We start from the raw sequence: 20,055 nt of genomic DNA, 5'->3' as shown, positions 1-20,055 counted from the left end.
TGTAGGCTGAAGTTTGAGAATCAGTGCACTTTAGTGTGCCAAATTTGGTTTGTGTTCTCAATGGAGCTGAAAGCAATTAGGTATCTGGTATCACAGTAAAGAAGTGAGAAGTCATGTTTCCAAAGGGTTCCAGGTGAACTGGGTAATAATTTCATTTTAGTCATTCAAGAACATCCATCTAGCCATCTGTCCATCTATCTAACAAAATATTCTTAAGATCTAAATATGTAGAGACTATCTAGAGATACTAGCAGGCATTTTGACTACAACATCTGCACTATAGAAATCTCTTGCAAAATGCAGTCCCTCCTAATTACTTACCAGTGGAAAGCACTTTGGTTTTGGAATTATGTAATAAAGAATGGGTAGTTTCATTCTAATTAAATTGCACCTGTTGACCCACTGGCAAGCCTAGCACTTTCGTTAAAGATGCTGTATTAAGCAATGTTTAAGATACAGCTAGTCTACTTTCAAGATTAAAGGAGGGCAGATAATTTGTAATAAATGTTAAATATCAACCCAAACTCGGCCTAGAGCTTGCTCCAAGCTTTAAGCAGCCCCAGGCCTTAGGAAAACATCAACTGATATTCTTTTCGATGAATTCATTAAGAAATGAGAAGCAACACTTGCCCCTTCAGACTAGGCTGGAGTTGTGCTCAAGGGAACGTGCGCTGGTTTTGTTTTTCTAACTTTAATCTTATTCTAATTTAGATATCATCCTTTAAAAAGCCAATATACTCGTATATCTTTTGACTTTGAATCAATCACAGGATAATAGAGCTGGAAGGGTATTTAGTAATCACCTGGTGCAAACTCACTTGGGGGTGATTCTGTGTACCCCACCCCAGGGGACGTATTGCAATGTCTGGGGACATTTTTTACTGTCACAACTGGATGCTGCTACTGGCATCTAGTGAATAGAGGTCAGGGATGCTGCTAAACATCCTACAATGCACAGGACAGCCCCTCACAACAAAGAACGTTCATCAGACTGTTAAACCCTGTTTTAGAAGAAACCTCAAGCCCCCAAGATTATGGAACTAGCATACTCACTATAGAGACTCACAACCTCTACATCCTTTCTGCTGTTTCCTCATTACACTTCCAGGATTCTACTAATTCTTAAAAATTTTGAAAGTACTATCGTACCATATTAAAATTTGAATGCAAAGACTCAAATTAAACAATTTAGCAAGCTGAGCTATTTTCAGTGTGGAATACATTCTTTGTTTCCTGTGGGCAGATAGGTTTATATAGGTTTGTTCAATTGCAAATCCTGCTTTTCACATAACATTATGTCATAACATTTTCCACATTGCTGTAAGCTCCACACTGATTTTTCTAAATGTCCTCCCAATTTTCCTTTCAATGAGTGAATGTATTTAACCATTTACCTCTTTTTGGACACTTAGCTCACTTCTAATTTTTGCTGTCATTTTAAACTTGAATGTGTATCTTCTTCTAAATTTAAATCTGTGCTGGAATTAACTGCAGCAGAGTTGGCTTCTGAGTCATCCATGGAACAGCACTGAATGTTTTACTTTCCTATCAGTACACTTTCTAAAGAGAGGAGTAGTAGAATCGTGGTCATGCCTGAATTTTAATGACATATTTCATGAAATCTTCAGGAAATCTCAACCATCTTAATGATCTCTGGGGGATAAGTTATCTCCTGTTACTTTATTTTAAACTGTAGATCGAGGTTGTTGGATTTACTTTTGGTTGAGAATTTCCTATAAATACTGTCATTATAGTTTTGGTTGTCTTCCTTGAAGATTTTACATGTGGGCAAGACCAAGGTGAACTGAGAGTTTGGTTTATGTGGGTTATCTAAATTCAAATGTACACAGAGGCTGCTTCTGTATGTCATGCAATCACTCGTTGCCACTAATAAAGCAATGTTCTAGAGAACTGGTGACATTTTACTTCATGTAGTCCCCCCCACTTTTCTGAGTTAAGAATGAATTTTATTTAAAAAATTTTGACACATAAAATATACTAAAACTATGTTCTACTGCACTTTTCACCCAAGAAATAAAGTATAGTTTTATATAACAATATGTAAATATCTACTAGTGATGTATTGACTTTTATATGAAATTTTCTATCTAAAACGTACACTCTAAATGCACGCGGGGCTGAAATAAAACCTTAGAAATTAAAATGTACTAGAATATACTATACATCATTTGGGGGATAAAAGTAAAATAAAGTCAGGTAAGCATTAAACCCAGTTTTTTTTTAAGTTTGGATAAAATGTACTAGAATATGTACTAAGTGGCCCTTTTGTTAATTTTATTTTTTTAATTGTACATGTGTATGAGGTGTGTTTTGTTGTTTCAATACATGCATATGTTGTATAATGATCTAATTAGGAGAGTTAGCATATCTGTCACCTAAACATTTATCATTTCTTTGTGGTTATAAAATTCAAGATCCTCCTTTCTGGCTATCTTGAAACATGCAATACAATATTATTAGCTATTGTCCCCCTAGAGCAGGAGAACTTACTCTTCCTGTCTAACTGTAACTTTGTAACTCTGTCCCAGTCGACCACCCTTCTCCCACCCCCCCACCCCCGCCCCTTTCCCTGCTTCTGGTAACCAATATTCTATTCTATGCTCTCTTTTAAATTTGTTTTTCTTAATTGACCCATGATAATTGTATATATTTATGGAGTACAATATGATATTTGGGTACGTTCATACTGTGTGCAATGATGATATCAGCGTGCTTAGCATATCCATCACCTCAAACATTTGTCACTTCTTTGTGTTAGGAACATCCAACATCATCTTGACTAGCTTTTCAAAGACACACAGTACTTTGTTAACTGTAGTCTCTCTCTATACTACAGAACCCTAGATCCCATTCTTTCTCACTCTGATATTTTGTATTCACTATATGGTCCCCTTTCTAATGGGATAAAATTTGGATACTTCAAGTAGTAATTGGGTGATGGTGGTGCTGGTCATGGTCGTAGTGAAGACAATAGTGGTAAAGGGGTCTGCTGCTGCTGACGGTTGTGGTAGAGAGCATGGTGGAGGTGGTGGAGATGGTAAAGGATGGAGCAGAAGCATGAGGAAGGGCGGTGGTGAGGAGGTGATGGTGATGGCAGTGGCAGTGGAGATGGCAGGGGTGATGAGGCAAAATTACGAGGGTGTTGTGGTGGTGACAGTGGTGTCGGTGGTCATGGTGGAGATAGTGATGGTGGTCGTGGCAGCCCTCATTGAGAAGTTACTCTGTGAAAAGACTCTGTTAGGCATTTACATGAATTTTCCCATGATTATTTAGACATCCTTTTACATAACAAGTATGTATTTAGCTCCTCTTCTGAGTTAAGCCCTGAGCTACTCTTTCAGGGGTTAGGGAAATAAATAAGAATAAAAAAACTTAGACATAGGTACTGTCTTCAAGAAACTTGTAGTCTGACAGGTATATTCTCTGTGTACAAAAAATTGCCTAATCCAAGCCAGGAAGTATTCAGTTTATTTAAAAATGCAAGTGGAATGCTTTGGGGGCCCATATTCATCCCAGGCAGGACAGTTCTCAAAGCATTGCACACACCATCTCACCTGAGCACTGACCTGTGCATGAGCACTAATAGTGACTGAGGAAGGTACCGCTTATTGACTGCAACCATGGGCAGGCACCACGTAAGCACTTTCTGTACATGTTTTCATTGAATCTTGACCCCCCCAAAATATTATTGTTATTATTCCATTTTACAGATGAGGACACTGATGCAAAGGTTAAGGACCTCTCACAAAGACACATAGCTTTTAAGAGGCAGAACCAGGATTCAAACCCATGGCTGTCTGCACAAAAACACAGACTTTTAACTATGTATGCCATGTTGCCTGGAGATGGAATTTTCTGTATTTACAAATGAGGAATTACATCCAATTGCCAAATTCGAGAATAAGTTAAATCATGTCATCATTTGGGGGAGTTATTTTAAAATAATTTTGGTGGCACAATTTTATTTTTAAAATTTGATTTAATTATAAATAAAAAATCCGTCTTATAAACTCACCCAGAGGCATGAAGCACAGAGTAATTCCATTAAAACCAAAGTTTTAGATCCAGATGGTTTGGGTATAAGTGATGCTGGGACCTTTCTGCAGATGGTTGTTTCAGAGCGTGAAATGGTCCACAAGACACACTCTTGTCATCTAAGTGCCACCTAGAAAAGCCTAGGCCAAAAAAGACATTCATTCTAAGTCTTTGGGGAAAAGGATGAAATCTATTTGAAAACAGTCATTCCTACTTGTTCAGACAAATGGGGGAAGAGAACCTCATACAGCGAAAGAAGAGAATGTTAAATGTGTTTATAGTTCCCTTTGGCATAAGATCAGTGACCTCCAGTCAGTTACACACACATGTGCCTGCCTCTCTCACTGCCCCAGCTCATGCCCTTAGAGCTTGACAAGTGACCTCACCAGATGGGGGGAGGACAGCCCTAGGGTGGCAGCGTTAAAGGGAGAGGTTTATAAATTATTGTCAATTCCTCTCAAGTTAAGCATGCGTAAACATAAGAGAATGAGCTTTCTCATTTCTGAAAGCGTATGTGCACTTGTGAGTATGTAAGCTGTACCAGTTGACTTGCATTTTTTTCTTATGGAAATTCTAGTTTGCAGGATATACTATCAGAGGAAGGATTTTCATATGCCTGAGATTTTTCTACTTGTTCGTTTCCTTCTAAAAATTATATTTGTGGAGTACTCAGGATATGCTAGACACTGCAAACTTTATCTAATTCTCTCAAAAACCTTGAGAGGTTGTAATTATTATTACCATCTTTCAGTTAATGAAACTGAGGCATGTAGAAAACTCAGGCTCGCAGAGTTAACAAATGGCAGAGATAGGACTTGAACTCCAAAGGTTCTGCTCATAACATTGCTCTACAATGCCTAAAAAAGAAAAATTTGCAAATTTTATTTAATGCATATAATTCCTTACTTTTGGGAGAAAATATTCTCTAGTGACTTCAACCAAAAAGGAATGGAAATTAACTGAGAACACGTTCTCCAAACCAGGTTTCAAGGCCTTTAGTGAGCTGGTTAATTTGTGCATTAATGTTCCTGCTCTACCCGCATATCTGATGATCAGTTCTTCTAAAGGAGTTAGACAGATGGATCTGGGTTCAGACCCTGGCTCTACCACTTAGAGGCTGTCATTTCTTGGCCAAGTCATTTATCCTCTCCAAGCCTCAGTTTGCTCATCTGGAAAATGGGAATGATGATAATTCCACTCTCATAGTGCTACGAGGAAGATTAAATGAGAGAAGACATGCATAGAGTTGAGCATAAGACCTGAAGCAAACTGAATGCTCAATTAAATACTCAGAAGGTGCAACTGCAAAACAAAAGTATCGCCAACCTCATGGGAAGTCATTATAAAAATGTTAACTTGAAAAATATCAGCTACAGTTCATCTGGACTGAATCTGACACATAAAATAGCCTCAATTGTGCATGTGGCTTGTATGTGGAGAACACATGGCTAATTTCAGCCCCTGGACAAATTCCAAGGCAGACCACTGGATAACTCATGCTTATCTTGAGGTTTCCCACAAATACCAGGAAGAGCAGCACTTCATTAACAGCATACTTAATCTCGGTCTAAATGTCTCAAGTCCTTTAGATTCTCCCTTCTCTCCAAATTTCCTTTCTACCCCCCGCTTCTCCCTAAAGCTGTTGGAATGCACTTGGCATTGTGGCTTAAATCCTTGGCCAAAGTTAGGCTAGTCTCTGGGGATGCTTCCCTAGAAATCCAGCCTCATTTCATGCAAGTGTGCCAGATCTTCCTCCTCTGCCATTCGGAGGAAATTCTTCCACGGAGTTGAAGATGGGAATTTGCCTTGGTTGACATTTCCAGAAAATACACAGCATTGCTGTGAGCTATGGGTATGTTTCATCCACACCACTGCCAGGTATTCTTGAAGGCAAATATTTTTGAAGGCCCTGACTCTCTAAGTAAGATGAATTTAGACTCAAAATAGATAATCCCACCCTAAAATTTAGAGTTTTCAAGGCACAATCACCTGCATTTAGCTTCTTTGATTCTCATGCTTATCCTGTAAGTAGGGAAAGAACCTATTTTTAGAGATCTTGTAGACGAAATATATGTCTTTTAGAAAATAGTTCTGCCAGATACTTTGGGAAACTGTTGAGATTTTGCTCATTTATAAAGAGAAAACTTGAAAAAATAGTACTACTTATATTATGAGCATGTGTGAAAAAAAAGTACACTAATGTGGTAAGTCAACCCTTCCTCTTCTACCATAACATTTATGAAATACTTTTCTTATGTTTTAACAAGCTATATTGGTCATCCTTTTCAAAGAATCTGAATGTTGTAAGTTGGAAAACAGAGATCCTGGTGGCAGAGCGAGTAACAGTTAGTCAACTCCAGGACTGTAGAAATGTCCATTTAATATTAATCCTCACAGTTCCTAACACTATGGCTGGGAACTCTAGATGTGTTTTTGCTGGTAATGTTTTAGAACTAATGTACATTATACAGCATCTACAGCAAAGAAAGCTATAAAATACATGCTGTCATCTGCACTTTTAGTTTTATATTTAGTAGTTTAGTTGAAGACCTCTGTCTTGATCAGAAATTCTGAGAAGAGTTTGAAACCGGGTTTCTGGTGGGGAATGGGAGGCCCATAAATGTCAAACATACTTATGAAATGCAAAACCCCATTCAATTACTACAAATGTATTAATAAAGGAAAAATCTTGTATATGAATGACCAGTTGTTAGTCCTTTGTGAGAAGGAGAACCTGAGAGCATCTCAGACAAGACAGTCAGTTCTCATCTGTTAGAACTGCCCAAGATGGAATAGAGAAACTGGATTTGCCTCCCAACTTAAATACCCAAGAGAAAATATAAAGAGATGAAACAACAGTTTTTAAGACACTGGACATCAGGAAATGAAAATCAGTGATGGGAAAAAAATCAGCAGAGATGGGAAACACATGAGGTGAGCCCTATGATTGCTGCAGCTTGCTGCCTTGAGAGTATTTCCAGGCCATAGCGCAGGAAGGAAGAATTCATCTGGAGCCCAGTGAGCTCCTTGAGATGAGGAGATAGAGCAGAGGGTCTGGGGAGACCAAGGGGCTAAGAGTTCACAGGACATAATACCACGGAGGGGAAAGCTTCAAGAAAGAGAACCCCAGAGATCTGCAGAGGATCTGCCTGGATTACCCTGCAAAATACTGATAGCACATGCATGTGAGAAAATTACCTGAGACTGGGGAAAGAACCAGTAAGACTGGAAAAGCTCATAATTCATATAGTATTGGGGAGAAAACTCAGGAACGTCTTGCCTCAGTAGCAGGAAATAATTAGCCCTAAATTAAGCACCCTTCCAGGTTCACTAAAGGAATCATAACAGCATGATCCAAAAGGATCAAACTCTTTTTGTGTAAACCTAACTGCCTCCCAGAGCAAAGCACATGAATATATACTAGAATACAAAAGTATTGCACACCCAGCAAGGAAAGTTTCATGATGTCTGGTATAAAAAGAGTGTGATCAATCATAATCTCTCAAAACTAAACCAGAATTGACACAGATGTTAGAATTAGCAAAGATATTAAAGCAGTTATTATAACTGTATTCCATGTGTTAAAGAGTTAAGTAGAGATATGTAAGACGTAAAACCAAGATTCAAATAGAATTTGTAGAAATAAAAATTATAATGTCTAAGATGAACAATACACCAGATGAAATTATTGGCAGATTAGATTTGGCAAAAGAATAAAATTAGTGAACTTGAAAATGTAGCAATAGTAGTTATCCCAAATAAAACACAGAGAAAAAAAGCTTCAAAAAAAAAAAAAAAAAAGAGCAGCAGAAAGTTTCAATAACCTCTCCCAATAATTGATAACAAAAGTAGACAGAAAATCAGCAGAATATAGAAGGCTTAAAAAACACTAGCAACTAATTTGATCTTATTGACACTTATAGGACACTCTTCCCAACAGCAGAATACACATTCTTTTCAAATGTACATGAAACATTTATCAAAATAGAACATATCATGGGCCATACAACAATGTTCAAAATTTTGAAGGATTTGAGCCATACCAAGTATATTCTCTGACCCAAACAGAATTAAATTAAAAATCAAGAGTAGAAAGATCTTTGGAAAATCCTCAAGTATTTGGCAACTAAGTAAAGGACTTCTGAATAATCCATGGTCAAAGAAGAAATCAAAAGGGAAATTAGAAAATATTGTGAAATCAATGAAAATGAAATCAATATATGAGAATTTGTGAGATTCCACTAAAACAGTACTTAGGAAGAAATTTATAACATTAAATAACCATATTGGTAAAGAAGAAAAGTTTCAAATCCATGACCTCAACTTCTACCTTAAGAAACCACAAAAAGAAAAGCCAGGGAAATCCAAGATAAGTAGAAGAGAGTAATAAAATTAGACTGAAACTCAATGAAATAGAAAAGAGAAAAACATTAGAGAAAATCAATAAGAGCAAAAGTTGTTTCTTTGAGAAAATCAGTAAATTGATAAACCTATAATCAAACCCACCAGGAAAAAGACTCAAAAAATCAATATCAAGAATGAAAGAGGAGACATATTCTACAGATATTAAAAGGATAACAAAGAATGATTGCATATTGTAATGATGAATAAGCTAATATACTGATCTAACCACCACACATTCTACACAATTATTCAAAATCAATGTTGTACCCCACATGTATGTACAATTAAAAAAAATTTTTTTAAAAGGATAACCAGGGAATATTATGAACAATTTTTTTGTGATATGTTAGACAGACTAGGTAAAATACATGGATTTCTTGCAATGTACAAATTACCAAAGCTCACTCAAGAAGAAATAACCTACATGGTCCTATTAAAGAACTGAATTTGTAGTTCAAACCTTCCCATTAAAAACAAAACAAACAAACAAAAAACTCCAGGCATGAATGATTTCACTGGTGATTTCAACAAAACATTTAAGGCAGAAATAATACCAGTTCTACATAAACTCTTTCAGAAAATTTAAGAGGAGGAAATATTTCCCACCCTATTCTTTGAGGCCAGATTACCTTGATACCAAAACCAAAGACATTCCTTGAAAGGAAAACTGCAGACCAACATTCCTCACGAACATATATGCAAAAATTCTGAACAAAATGTTAGCAAATCAAATCCAACAAAAGATTTTTTAAAAAGATAATATGGAGTTTACCCCAGGTAGGTAGTATTCACTGAACATTCAAAAATCATCTGACTGAACATTTGCCCTGCTAATCACATCACCTATGAGGTTTGTTTGTTGCATTCTATATCAATGCTAAGCTTTTAGAGCATTAATATAGGTGCACTGATTCATTTGTTGTGAAGATTAAGTAAAATAATAAATGTAAAAGCATCAAATAAAGGGTTGAGAGGAAATGAAGATCAATACATTTTTGCCAGCAAGAAATTTACTTAGTGTTTGATTAGGTTCCCAAACAGCAAGAATCTACTTATTGCTTGACTAGGATCTTTCATAGAAGAAAAGAACATCGGCCATCTCCTTCCTGTCTTTCTGAGCTGGAGTTTCCTGCTGTGGCCTCACCAGCCAGCCATCATTCCCACACATGTGGACAGGTTTCATGATCCCTTAGGCTTACAACAGTGCTACTTGAAGTGCTGGTCTGCAGCAAGAGAAGAAACTTGCATCAGAATATAAATCCAAGTCCTGCATTAAGAAAAAAATTAATTGCTACAAAAAAATAAATGTCAGCTGAACAATGTTCTCAGTAAAACAGTTGACTTACCTCATGGTGCAAGCTCCTTTTCTTGTCATGGGTTGATAAATTGTTTCCAGACTGGCACTTTGAGTCTAAAGGTCTTAGAGTATGTCATATCTTACACTGTGTTTAGATTCTATAGTCAGCACTTATTTATGCTTTCTCTCATGACATTGCTCCATGGTGCATGTTTTGATCACATGTGTGAAAGTATATGTGTTTGTGCCACCAATAAATGTAACTTTGACATTGATACTTTGTCTTGGGGTTGTTACATATAATTAAATCTCATGCAAATGCATACTCCAAATATTACAACTATGTGCAGGGCACTAAAGATAGCTACATTTTTAGATACATTAAAAATATGTATCTTGCATATTAAAATAGCTGGAGGATTAAATCAATTCTCTGACACAGATCCAAGATGGGATAACAAATAGGTTTCTTTTCGTGTGACAACATATATCAGATGGTAATAGCTCTCCATGAACTATGTGGAGACAGATTTGGAGAATGTGTCTGGGAAAAGGTATTGCGACTGATCAGTGATGTCTAATTAGTGCCATGGGTGTAAAAATGAATCATGGCAATACCTCATGCCTAGGGGTTCCAAGTTTATCCTTCTACTAAAAGAGTTACTTGAGTTATTCTGTTGCAGGACATGAAAATCAGGACAAAAAAGAAGAGCCAGATCTTACTTATGAACCAGGAGATGCCTCTCTTCAAGAATATTACATGGATGTGGCTTTCCTCATAGACTCTTCCCAAAGAGTAGGAAGTGATGAATTTAAGGAAATGAAAGCTTTTATAATCTCAGTGCTTGATTACTTTCACATTGCCCCAGACCCTCTGACCTCCACCTTAGGAGACAGAGTGGCTGTCCTGAGCTATTCTCCCCCGAGCTATATGCCCAACACTGAAGAATGCCCCGTCTACCTGGAATTTGATTTGGTTACTTATAATAGTATATACCAAATGAAACACCATATCCAAGATTCTCTTCAACAGCTCAATGGAGATGTTTTTACTGGCCATGCCCTGCAGTGGACAATTGACAATGTCTTCGTAGGAACCCCCAACCCGAGGAAAAACAAAGTTATGTTTGTAATATCTTCCGGCGAAACCAACCCTTTAGACAAGGAAGTCTTAAAGAACGTATCTCTGAGAGGAAAGTGTCAAGGCTACTCCATATTTGTGTTTTCCTTTGGTCCTATATATAATGCCGTGGAGTTAGAAGAATTAGCCAGCCACCCCCTGGATCATCACTTAGTCCAGCTTGGCCGAACCCACAAGCCAGATTGGGACTATGTCATCAAGTTTGTCAAGCCATTTGTTCATTCAATCAGACGTAAGTCACTTAAGCTTTTCTCTTGTATTGTGTTTGCAATAGATGTACTGTCTCTTTGTAACATCCTTTAGCAGATTTAGTAAAACGATCCTCCCTTCAGTTAAGAGTGGTGGAGTGTAAATAAGTAGGAGGCAGTGAAAAATCTCAGAGAAAAGTCCCAGGTTTTTTTGACCTTGAGCCTTGCTACTGCACTGTCAAAGTTTTTGCCAGGAAATCCTCAAATGGGTGAAAAGTTTCTCTAACCCTAATCTGTGAGGATTTACTATGTGCTAGATTCTTTAAATGGATTGTATCATTTAATCTTCAGTGCAGCTCTCAAAGGAAAATATGTATATCCATATTTTGTAAGTGAAATAACATTAAATAAGTTGCTCAAAAGCTCACTGTTAATAACTGGTCAATCCTAGACTCAATCCCACATATTCTAACCCCAGAGCTATGCTCTTTGTCAATTAAACTGTACTTCAATTGCTAAACCCTTAACAAGGTGTACTGCTCTAATAATATCCCACAACCACCACCATCTAGCTGCTCCAAAGACTTCCATTTTGCTTTGTCATTATAAATTAACCTTGGTTCTGACTTGAATTTGTATGAGCCACAGACACAAATCTCTTCTAGAGCCTCTGTCCTAGGCAGCTGGCTGGCTCAGATGCACCCACACAGGGAGTTCAAGGGTGTCTTTACACAGTGGGGCTTTGAGAGTGGCTGCCCCCGCCTCTGCCCATGTGTTATAATTTCAGACATAGCTATAGCAGCACACCCAAGATCTTGTAGCATCAAACAAGCCCTGGCTTGTGCTGGGAATTAGGAAGGGGGCAGAGGCCACATTGAATGGTTACCTGCAGCTCCCACAAATTTACTAGGGAATCACAGGGATGCAAGTTTTCTAGCACTCATAAATCCCCAGGGCTCACATAGTCCTCAGGAATCTTGGAATTTAGGAGTATTTAGTAACAGGCAAAAAATGGTATCTTCCCCCAACCCCAAGATAAATAGAGCAATTTCAACAGCTATTGGAATGTATTATAAAGATCCTCCTTTTATAGGGAGAGAAACAGATGATAGGAGAAATTAAGGAATGTTGTTGAATTATACCACAAGCCTGTGACATGCACGCAGAGCAGGGGAAGTTTTTACTCAATTATTGCTATATCTCATTGACTTTGCCGACAATGAGGTATTTCAATGTCAGAGTGTGCCTACTTTGATGAGTCCTTATAAATTTAATTTGTTCTTGAAAACACTGCAAACCAGAGGACTGAATGGACTTTGGGTGATAGTCATAAAGTGGAATGATAAAATTCAGACTAACCAGCCCACTCTTTCTCCAGGTGCCATCAACAAATATCCCACCAAAGATCTGAGAGCCAAATGTGTTAACATCACCTCTCCAAACCCAGAGAATGTTGACATAGAAAACACTGTATTGTGAGTTGAGAAATTAAAAGTTTGGGTAATACCACAACTGGAGATAGTCCTTAAGAAAATAATTTGTCGTGAACGGAATTTTAGTTTTTAAGATGCAGGTTTTGGAGGGTGTGTGTGTGTGTGTGTGTGTGTGTGTGTGTGTGTGTGTGTGTGTGTGTGTGTGTGTGTGTGTGTGTGTGTGTTTGTGTGTGTGTGTTTTAAATGCTACTTTTTCGTGATGACTACATAGATCTGGAGTTAATAGCAGATAAAACATGACCTATATTAGAAAGAACCATTTTTCCATTTCTGTTGCTTTCACAAAAACAAAGCCTCTTATTAGTACCTTATAAGTAACTATATAACACAACTCTAATATTAGGTACTGCCAAACAAAAAACTTATAATTATATCATAGGTTAGATATAACAATTTTAGAGTAGATAAAAAAGAAAACAAAACAAAACATTTGCCATTTAGAAAACAAAACACATATGAAGACTGGCAGGAAGAATTCTTTTAAGTTTATTTTGCAAAATAAAACCCTAAGTACTCAATAAAAATTCAGTGATAAAAATAATATTGGTTTGGGGTCCTAAACCACTAAGAGAAATAAATGTCTAGTTTTCCTTTAGAATATTAGAAAATTGCTCCTGAGTCAAATTACATCCACAAACTCCATTTGGACTACTCCAATCACATGAGTAAAATGGGTTCCTGTTACATGGTCTGGCTGTATTTATATTTAATCTTGCAAGGGACTTGGATAACTAATTTTTCATCTCTTTTCTCCATTGTCTCAGGCTGATTCCTGAGGTGTATGAAATAGAGACAGAAAACAGTGAGTTGTTTGGTGACTTTGGTTCCCAGAAGCAGCATTTCTTTGTATTAGGGAGCAATCATAGTACTGGTCCTGAGACCACTATTGATTTGATTCAGAAGTTATACAGGCTCTTTTCAACTGGGGAATTGATGATGAAAGACAAGGAAGAGGCACATTCAGAAGAAACTACAGCTCCAGTGAATGATAAACAACTAGAAGAAAGAGGTAATCTTGAGTACAATAGAGTTGAAGACCCTAAAGTACCATTGTTTGGTTTCCCCTGGTGGAAAATGAGCAGTGAGAATTCATTGGGACAGGCAGACATGACAGGACAAGAGTAAAAGAGGGGCTATAACGGGGCTCCAAAATAAGGAGCAAGGGAGATACAACTCCAGAAAGACAAAAAAAAGGAGCTGATTGCACTGGCGAAACCAGAGCTAGAAGTAGGTATAAATGTTTGGTGTGGAGTCAGGGAACTAAGAAGTGAGAGGGATAAGACAAGAACAACAGGTCCTGAGTCAGCAGAAGCCCTGCAGCTTTGTGCAGAATGGGGGTGAGGTGGAACTGTGCAAGGAGCCTCCAGAGTCTGAGCACTCAAGGTCAGCTTTCTTCCTTAGCAACCAGGGCTTTTTTGGTTTGAGCTGCATCCTCCTAGCTGGGCCCCAGCTTCACCCTGTTGCCTCATTTAACCTTAATTACCTCCTTAAAGACCCTATCTACAAACAGTAAATGGGGGTTAGGGCTTCAACACATGAATTTGGTCAGAGGGTAGGGGGGACACAATTCAGTGAATAGCAGGGGATGTAAATAACTGTTATCACAGGTGAGAAGCCTATGAATCAGTGGTTCCCAAATTTGTCTATGTATTAGAATGACCTAGATAATTTTTGAAAAATCCCAGGTCAAGCCCACACCTCACACAGTTAAATCACAATCCCTGGGGTGAGATATAGGCATCAGGTTGTTGTTTTTTTTTAAGCTCCCAGGTGATTCCAATGTGCATTCAAGTTTGAAAAACATTGCTTATAAATTCTGGTTGAATCAGTCCTATTAGATATCTAAGGGTGGTTTGCTGCTGCAAGTGATAAGGTTGGTAGGATCAAAGTGATTATTACCATTAGGATTACCAATACCTTTCTTATTTATTATCATTTTTTATCATTTATTTCTTCCAAAAGTTTTCTGCATTTTTCTATTGTAATTATATATCGTACATTTAGAAATAGATGATGTCTTTAATCCTTTTCCTAAGAGATCTCTAGCCAGCAGCTTGTTTTGGTGATATTTGGCCAGCCCTACTCCAATCTGAGTCTCTTCAGTATATAACAGTTTGGCATTTTTCTTGGAATCATGAGGCTTAGAATTTGAAAAATTGTAATGACTTTGAAAATCACTGAGTCATACTGTATCTTTTTACAGATAAGGAAATGGAAGCTACAGACATTTGAAGTGTCTTATCCAAGAACATTCACAGCACCTAGTCCAATGCCGTTTTGTCATAGTGATTCATACTCTACATTATGTTTATAAAACATAAGTTCACAAAGTTAGGCTGTGAAAAGGAGATCATAAAATCAATCTCTGAGTTGTTAAAAGGTTGGAGATAATATGAGGGTGCTTCAAAAAGTTCATGGAAAGATTTATATTATCCTTTAATTGTATTTTCCCATGAACTTTTTAAAGTACCCTCACACATACAAAGCTCAAAATACACCCTGTGCCCTAGTATTATCTCTATATGAATTATGTAAGTTTTGTAATATATCTGGCAATTAAAAATAAGAATCCATTGTGTAGAATTATCAGCCTTTATATTGCTTTGCTCATCTTTTGTTTTACTGCTGAAGGTGGGCTTTTCTTTTCACCTGCCCATTTTTCTAATGTTTTCATTTTATACATCTACTTAATAAACAGATTTTCTGTTTACTCTTTATAATGTACATTTGCAAGATTTTAATGTGGAGTTCTTAAGCATAACTGTATCCTTTTTCCTTTTAGACCAACGTTAGTCTTTATTTTTTCAACATCAAGTGTAGTATTTCTCAAAGTGTGGTCCCTCAGCCTGCAGCAACCCCAGCATCATTTAGGAACTCATTAGACATCAGTCTTCTTTTATGGGGATACTTTCACTGGATATTAATAGGTATTTTGACCAAAAAAATCATTTCCCTGGAAATCACTGATAAGTAGGTATCCTTTTTGCAGGACTCTTCGTTGTTATTAATGGACTAATGGTCATTGTGATTCTGAGAGAGCAACTGTAGGTAGTCAGAACAATTTGACCACAGAATCTCATGTCAGGGAGCATCTTTAGGACTACTGTTTGGTTGAAACCACTTTGGGAAACAGTTGAAAGATGGAATCCTGGGTGCAGATATGGGTTTGAATCCTATTTCTGCAATTAACAGTCATGTGATCTTGGGCACGTCACTTTGATTTTCTAAGCTTTCATTTCCTCACCTGTAAAGTAAGGATAATAACAGAGTCTATGTCACAGGTTCACATTAGTGAGAAGTATATGAATGTGAAGTGAGTCTAACAGCACCTGGCCTGGAGTAAACGCTTAGTAAATGCTACCTACTATTTCAAATTGTGATCATGATGATGACGATACTGATGACAGATATTTTTATAGCTGATGGCCATGCTAGAAAGAACACCAGGCTGGGAGTAAGGAGACCCTGGTGCTGATTTTGGTTCTGTCATTAACTTGCTTTGTGATCTCAAAAATCACCTGATGGCTGTGGTCCTCAACTTTCTTACTGGTTCAATGAGGAGCGAGGGTGAAACCAGTGTTTTTCATACTGGGATACACTGGGGGACACACAGAGACTCTCCAGTGTATGGATTTCTAAAAGCTTGTCTTAAAGGGCTCTGTCTACCTGAGAATGTATTTGTGTCTAGGAATCACGGGGGACCTCTTTCGTGCATCCTCTTTAACAAATGACCCCCGCTTCACACACACAAAAATGACGTATCTCTCAGCCATTCTGAATCTAATTATGGTGCTTTGTCCCAAATGTACAAACTTCCTAGGGAGGCATTGCGGGTGGAGTGGGAGTTGTCAAACCAGGAGTCATTTTAAAATACTGGGTCTGTAGGCCTCCTTTAATCAATGCACCATAAACCTAGGTAAGGCTTCATGTATTTTCTATCCTGTACATATCTGTTAAGGAAGAAGTGTAGTGCTAGAAATGAGGTATTTGAACTCATGTTGGAATGTTCTGAGTTCAGGTATATTATAAAGTGAGGGTGATAGGAGGGATGATAAATTCCATTTAGTAATCTGGCCTGTTCTGTTTCCCAACTATTGTCAAAGGATGTCTCTCTCCTGAGTGAGTATTCTATGAGAACAAAGCAAAGAGCATGTTGGAGATATATCAATGGAGAATACTATGGTTGGAGTGTTCGTGTCACCCTCAAATTTATATGTTGAAATCCTAACCTTCAAGGTGATGGTATTAGAAAGTGGGGCATTTGGGAAGTAAGTAGGTCATGGGGGTGGCACCCTCATGAATGGGATTATTGCCCTTATAGGAGAGGCCCCAGCGAGACCCCCACTTTCTTTCTATCATGTGAGGACACAGTGAGAAGGTACCATGTTTGAACCAGAAAGTGGGTCCTCACCAGACACTAAATCTGTTAGTGCTTGGATCTTGGACTTTCCAGCCTCCAGAACTGTGAAAAATGTCTGCTGTTTACAAGCCACCCAATTTATGATATTTTGTTATAGAAGACTGGGCAGACTAAAACAGAGCAAACATTCTTTCATCAGGCAAAAAAATTATGGCAAGAGCCATATACCTATCTTGGAATAGAATACAAATAAAATGTCATCATGAGGACCCCAAATACCATAATTATTTCAGCTGATAGATGAGATCAGACTCTTTTTTTTAAGGTGGAAGTGCTGACTGGTTTTACAGTAAGGACTAGATCTTCCAGTTAGGCTACACTGGGGACATGTTCCATAAAGTGAATGAGCTAAATTGAAGCTTCAAAATTCTGAAATATATATATATATATAAATATATATATATATTTATATATATATATAAAACATTGTAAGAAATATTTTATCAAAAATATAGTAATAGCACGTGTCAAGTGTGCTTAATTTAGCAATATTAAACGTTTCCAAACATACTTTAGTTCTTTAAGTTAAATACTATGCTTTTAAGTGAAAGAGTAACAGGTATAATTAATTGCCATTTGATAAGTTTGGTATAGTGTTTTTTGGTACATTTCTCAGAAATGAGAATATATTATCTAATGATGGGGTAACATTCTTTTGTAATAACTTTTAAAAGATTACTGGGTTATTTTTGACATATGACTTAGAAAGAATTAAAAGAATTGTTTGACATTGCTGTGATAAAATTCCTTCACAACTAATCCATCTGTATAAACAATATTTATCAGTGCTTAAATCTATAACAATAAATATTAATAGAATTGATATTAAACTTTGCCTCATTGTGGCAATAAATAGTAATAAGTTAAAATAATAGGGTGAAACCGTACATCTCATTAATAAATGCATTTCAAATAAAAATGTTTACTTTTTGTTTCTATAGAATCATCAAAATTTATAAATATATGCTGTTCTGATAATTTTTCATGATAATCCATCCAGAAAAATATTTAACACATAGAAGCTAATAGTCATAGGAAATAAAAATATGCTCTTTATATATATAATGTACTTTTTTTTTTCTGCAGAGAATTATGACTAAGCAAACAACAAAAGATTTGAAACATATGAATATATTACAGTTAGAATAAAATTCTATGGGGAAGCAGAATGGAAATACAAGTTTAAGGAGAGAAATATAGACTATAAAATATCTAACTTTTATGAGCATGTTTATATATATTTGAAATGGATAATAGTGGTACTGAATCACTATGATATGTAGATCCCATTGGGTGAATTAAAAAAGAAATGTGAAAGTTTTTACTTTTAAATGTTAGTTTTTACAATATTTCACAAATTATGTCCTTTTCAAAGACTCAAATTCATAATGAAAAAACTTAGATATTAACTTTAAAATGGGCAAGGCAAGAAGTACATGATTTTTTTCCTTTGAAGTGGGTATGTAAACAAGATGTTGGAAGACAACTAGGCTGGAGCACCTCTAAGATTCTGTCCGAGGCCAGCTTCCCCTGAAGTTGAGGATTTGTGTACATGTGACTTATTGATGAGGTGCTCACAGGAGAACCAGCAAGGAAAGGAGCAGAAGCGAAACAAGAGTGTCATCTCAGGCAAAGTCCCGTAGAGGGCAGCTTAAGCCTGATCCTTCAAGGGGACTCAGGAGTGTGACTTAGGCTGCAGAGATGTCCTGACAAAGAAGTTGGGCTTTCTTACTCCCTCCTAGATCATTGATTGGTCAAGGGCTTAGGGAGGGATGTAAACTCCAGGCACTCACCGTGCATGTGTTTAAAGGCACTCAGGTAGCTTGACCGCAGCCCTCCCAAGAAGAATAGTAGGTGTTGGTGTTGGAAGCAAAATCAAAAGCTCACACGGCAGTGGTTGTGGGGAGTGGAGGGGCATAGGAGAAGGAGTAATGTTGTTCTAGAAATTAATGCTAAAGAAACAAAGATCAGATGGTTACTGGGCAGAGCCTTGACACTGTCTATCACACTTTCCTTCAAGTGCCTGTTCAATGACATCAGCCACTACATTTGCTACACACGGAATTTCAAATCATGAATATACCAGTGTTTTCCCAGGAAGAAGTATGTCTATAGTTTCTACCTATGTATTGCTCATTTATATCTATTATCACATCACCCTAAGTTGAACCTTTATTTTGACTATTGAAGATGGCAAAAACTACTTGTGTTTGTTTCTTACGTGGCATATAAAAGAGTAGGCTCTAGAGGGAATGTAAACAAATACAGTGACACTGACGGCAGTGCATATTTTCATGTTGCAGATGATGAGGACGACACAAGATGATCATGGCAGAAAAGAAAACGGCTCCATTGGCATGTATAATTTCGTGTGTTTCTAATCAGAAAGTATAAATCATCTGTTAGAGGTGGCGTGGTAAGCGGCAGGAATTTCTCGTGAAGATAATTGACTAACAGCATGCTAAATTTGTTCTCTGTCTCAAATCGGAGGAAAAGACTTTTCTGAGTGAAGACTTCAGTGAGAAGATGTGAGAAACTAGGGATGATTTAATTTCTCCTGAGAACTGGGAAAACGGCCTTGAAGAATTAACTGAATCTTTTCTCTGACAGTTCTGTATAGTTCAGGCATCAATTCTGATGATGTATCTGTCTAAAGAAAATTGTTGTCAGAATTTTCATCACATCTATGTCTCAGACTCTTGAGTAAAAAGCAATCAGAATTAGAATTTCCTATAAATGTCTTCGACCATGGACCTAGAAACCCACGCCCATTTCTTCAGCTCTGGTACGACCCTAATAATGCATCTAGCACTGATAGCCCTGAAAACCCACCTGTCAGGCTGCTACTACCATAGTTCATGCTTTCTCTTTACTAGGACATTGACAAAAGAATGGTATTTGTGAGAAAGAAAAAAGTGAGAAGAGGCTAATTGTATGAACTGCTGTTTTCTGTTGTGATCATTTGTTTTACATTTTAGTATGCTTTGCTTTGTGTATACTTGATTTTTGCTGCCAAAAAAAAAAAGGAAAAGCACGAATCTTCTATATGACCAGAG

At 37.2% G+C, this 20,055-nt stretch overlaps 1 protein-coding gene across 2 annotated transcripts in view; it reads left to right on the top strand.

Moving 5' to 3' along the window:
* Nucleotides 1–19,379, top strand: part of COL6A5 (collagen type VI alpha 5 chain) — an 89,610-nt gene extending 70,231 nt beyond the window's left edge. The window contains exons 37-40 of one of the 2 annotated variants that reach the window (XM_063114881.1): nucleotides 10,441–11,130; nucleotides 12,465–12,561; nucleotides 13,344–13,588; nucleotides 19,303–19,379. In XM_063114881.1, the coding sequence (XP_062970951.1) occupies nucleotides 10,441–11,130; nucleotides 12,465–12,561; nucleotides 13,344–13,588; nucleotides 19,303–19,325 (1,055 nt within the window). In that variant the 3' untranslated portion in view covers nucleotides 19,326–19,379. Of the gene's footprint in view, nucleotides 1–10,440; nucleotides 11,131–12,464; nucleotides 12,562–13,343; nucleotides 13,589–14,782; nucleotides 14,812–19,302 lie in introns of those variants that run through there. The other variant, XM_063114883.1, reaches the window with a different exon arrangement.
* The last annotated feature ends 676 nt before the right edge of the window (nucleotides 19,380–20,055 follow it).

The sequence above is a fragment of the Cynocephalus volans genome, chromosome 11 (assembly GCF_027409185.1).
Source record: "Cynocephalus volans isolate mCynVol1 chromosome 11, mCynVol1.pri, whole genome shotgun sequence".
Taxonomy (NCBI): Eukaryota; Metazoa; Chordata; class Mammalia; order Dermoptera; family Cynocephalidae; genus Cynocephalus; species Cynocephalus volans.
Note: the sequence above shows the minus strand (reverse complement) of the source record. Positions and strands in the feature narration are given on the sequence as shown.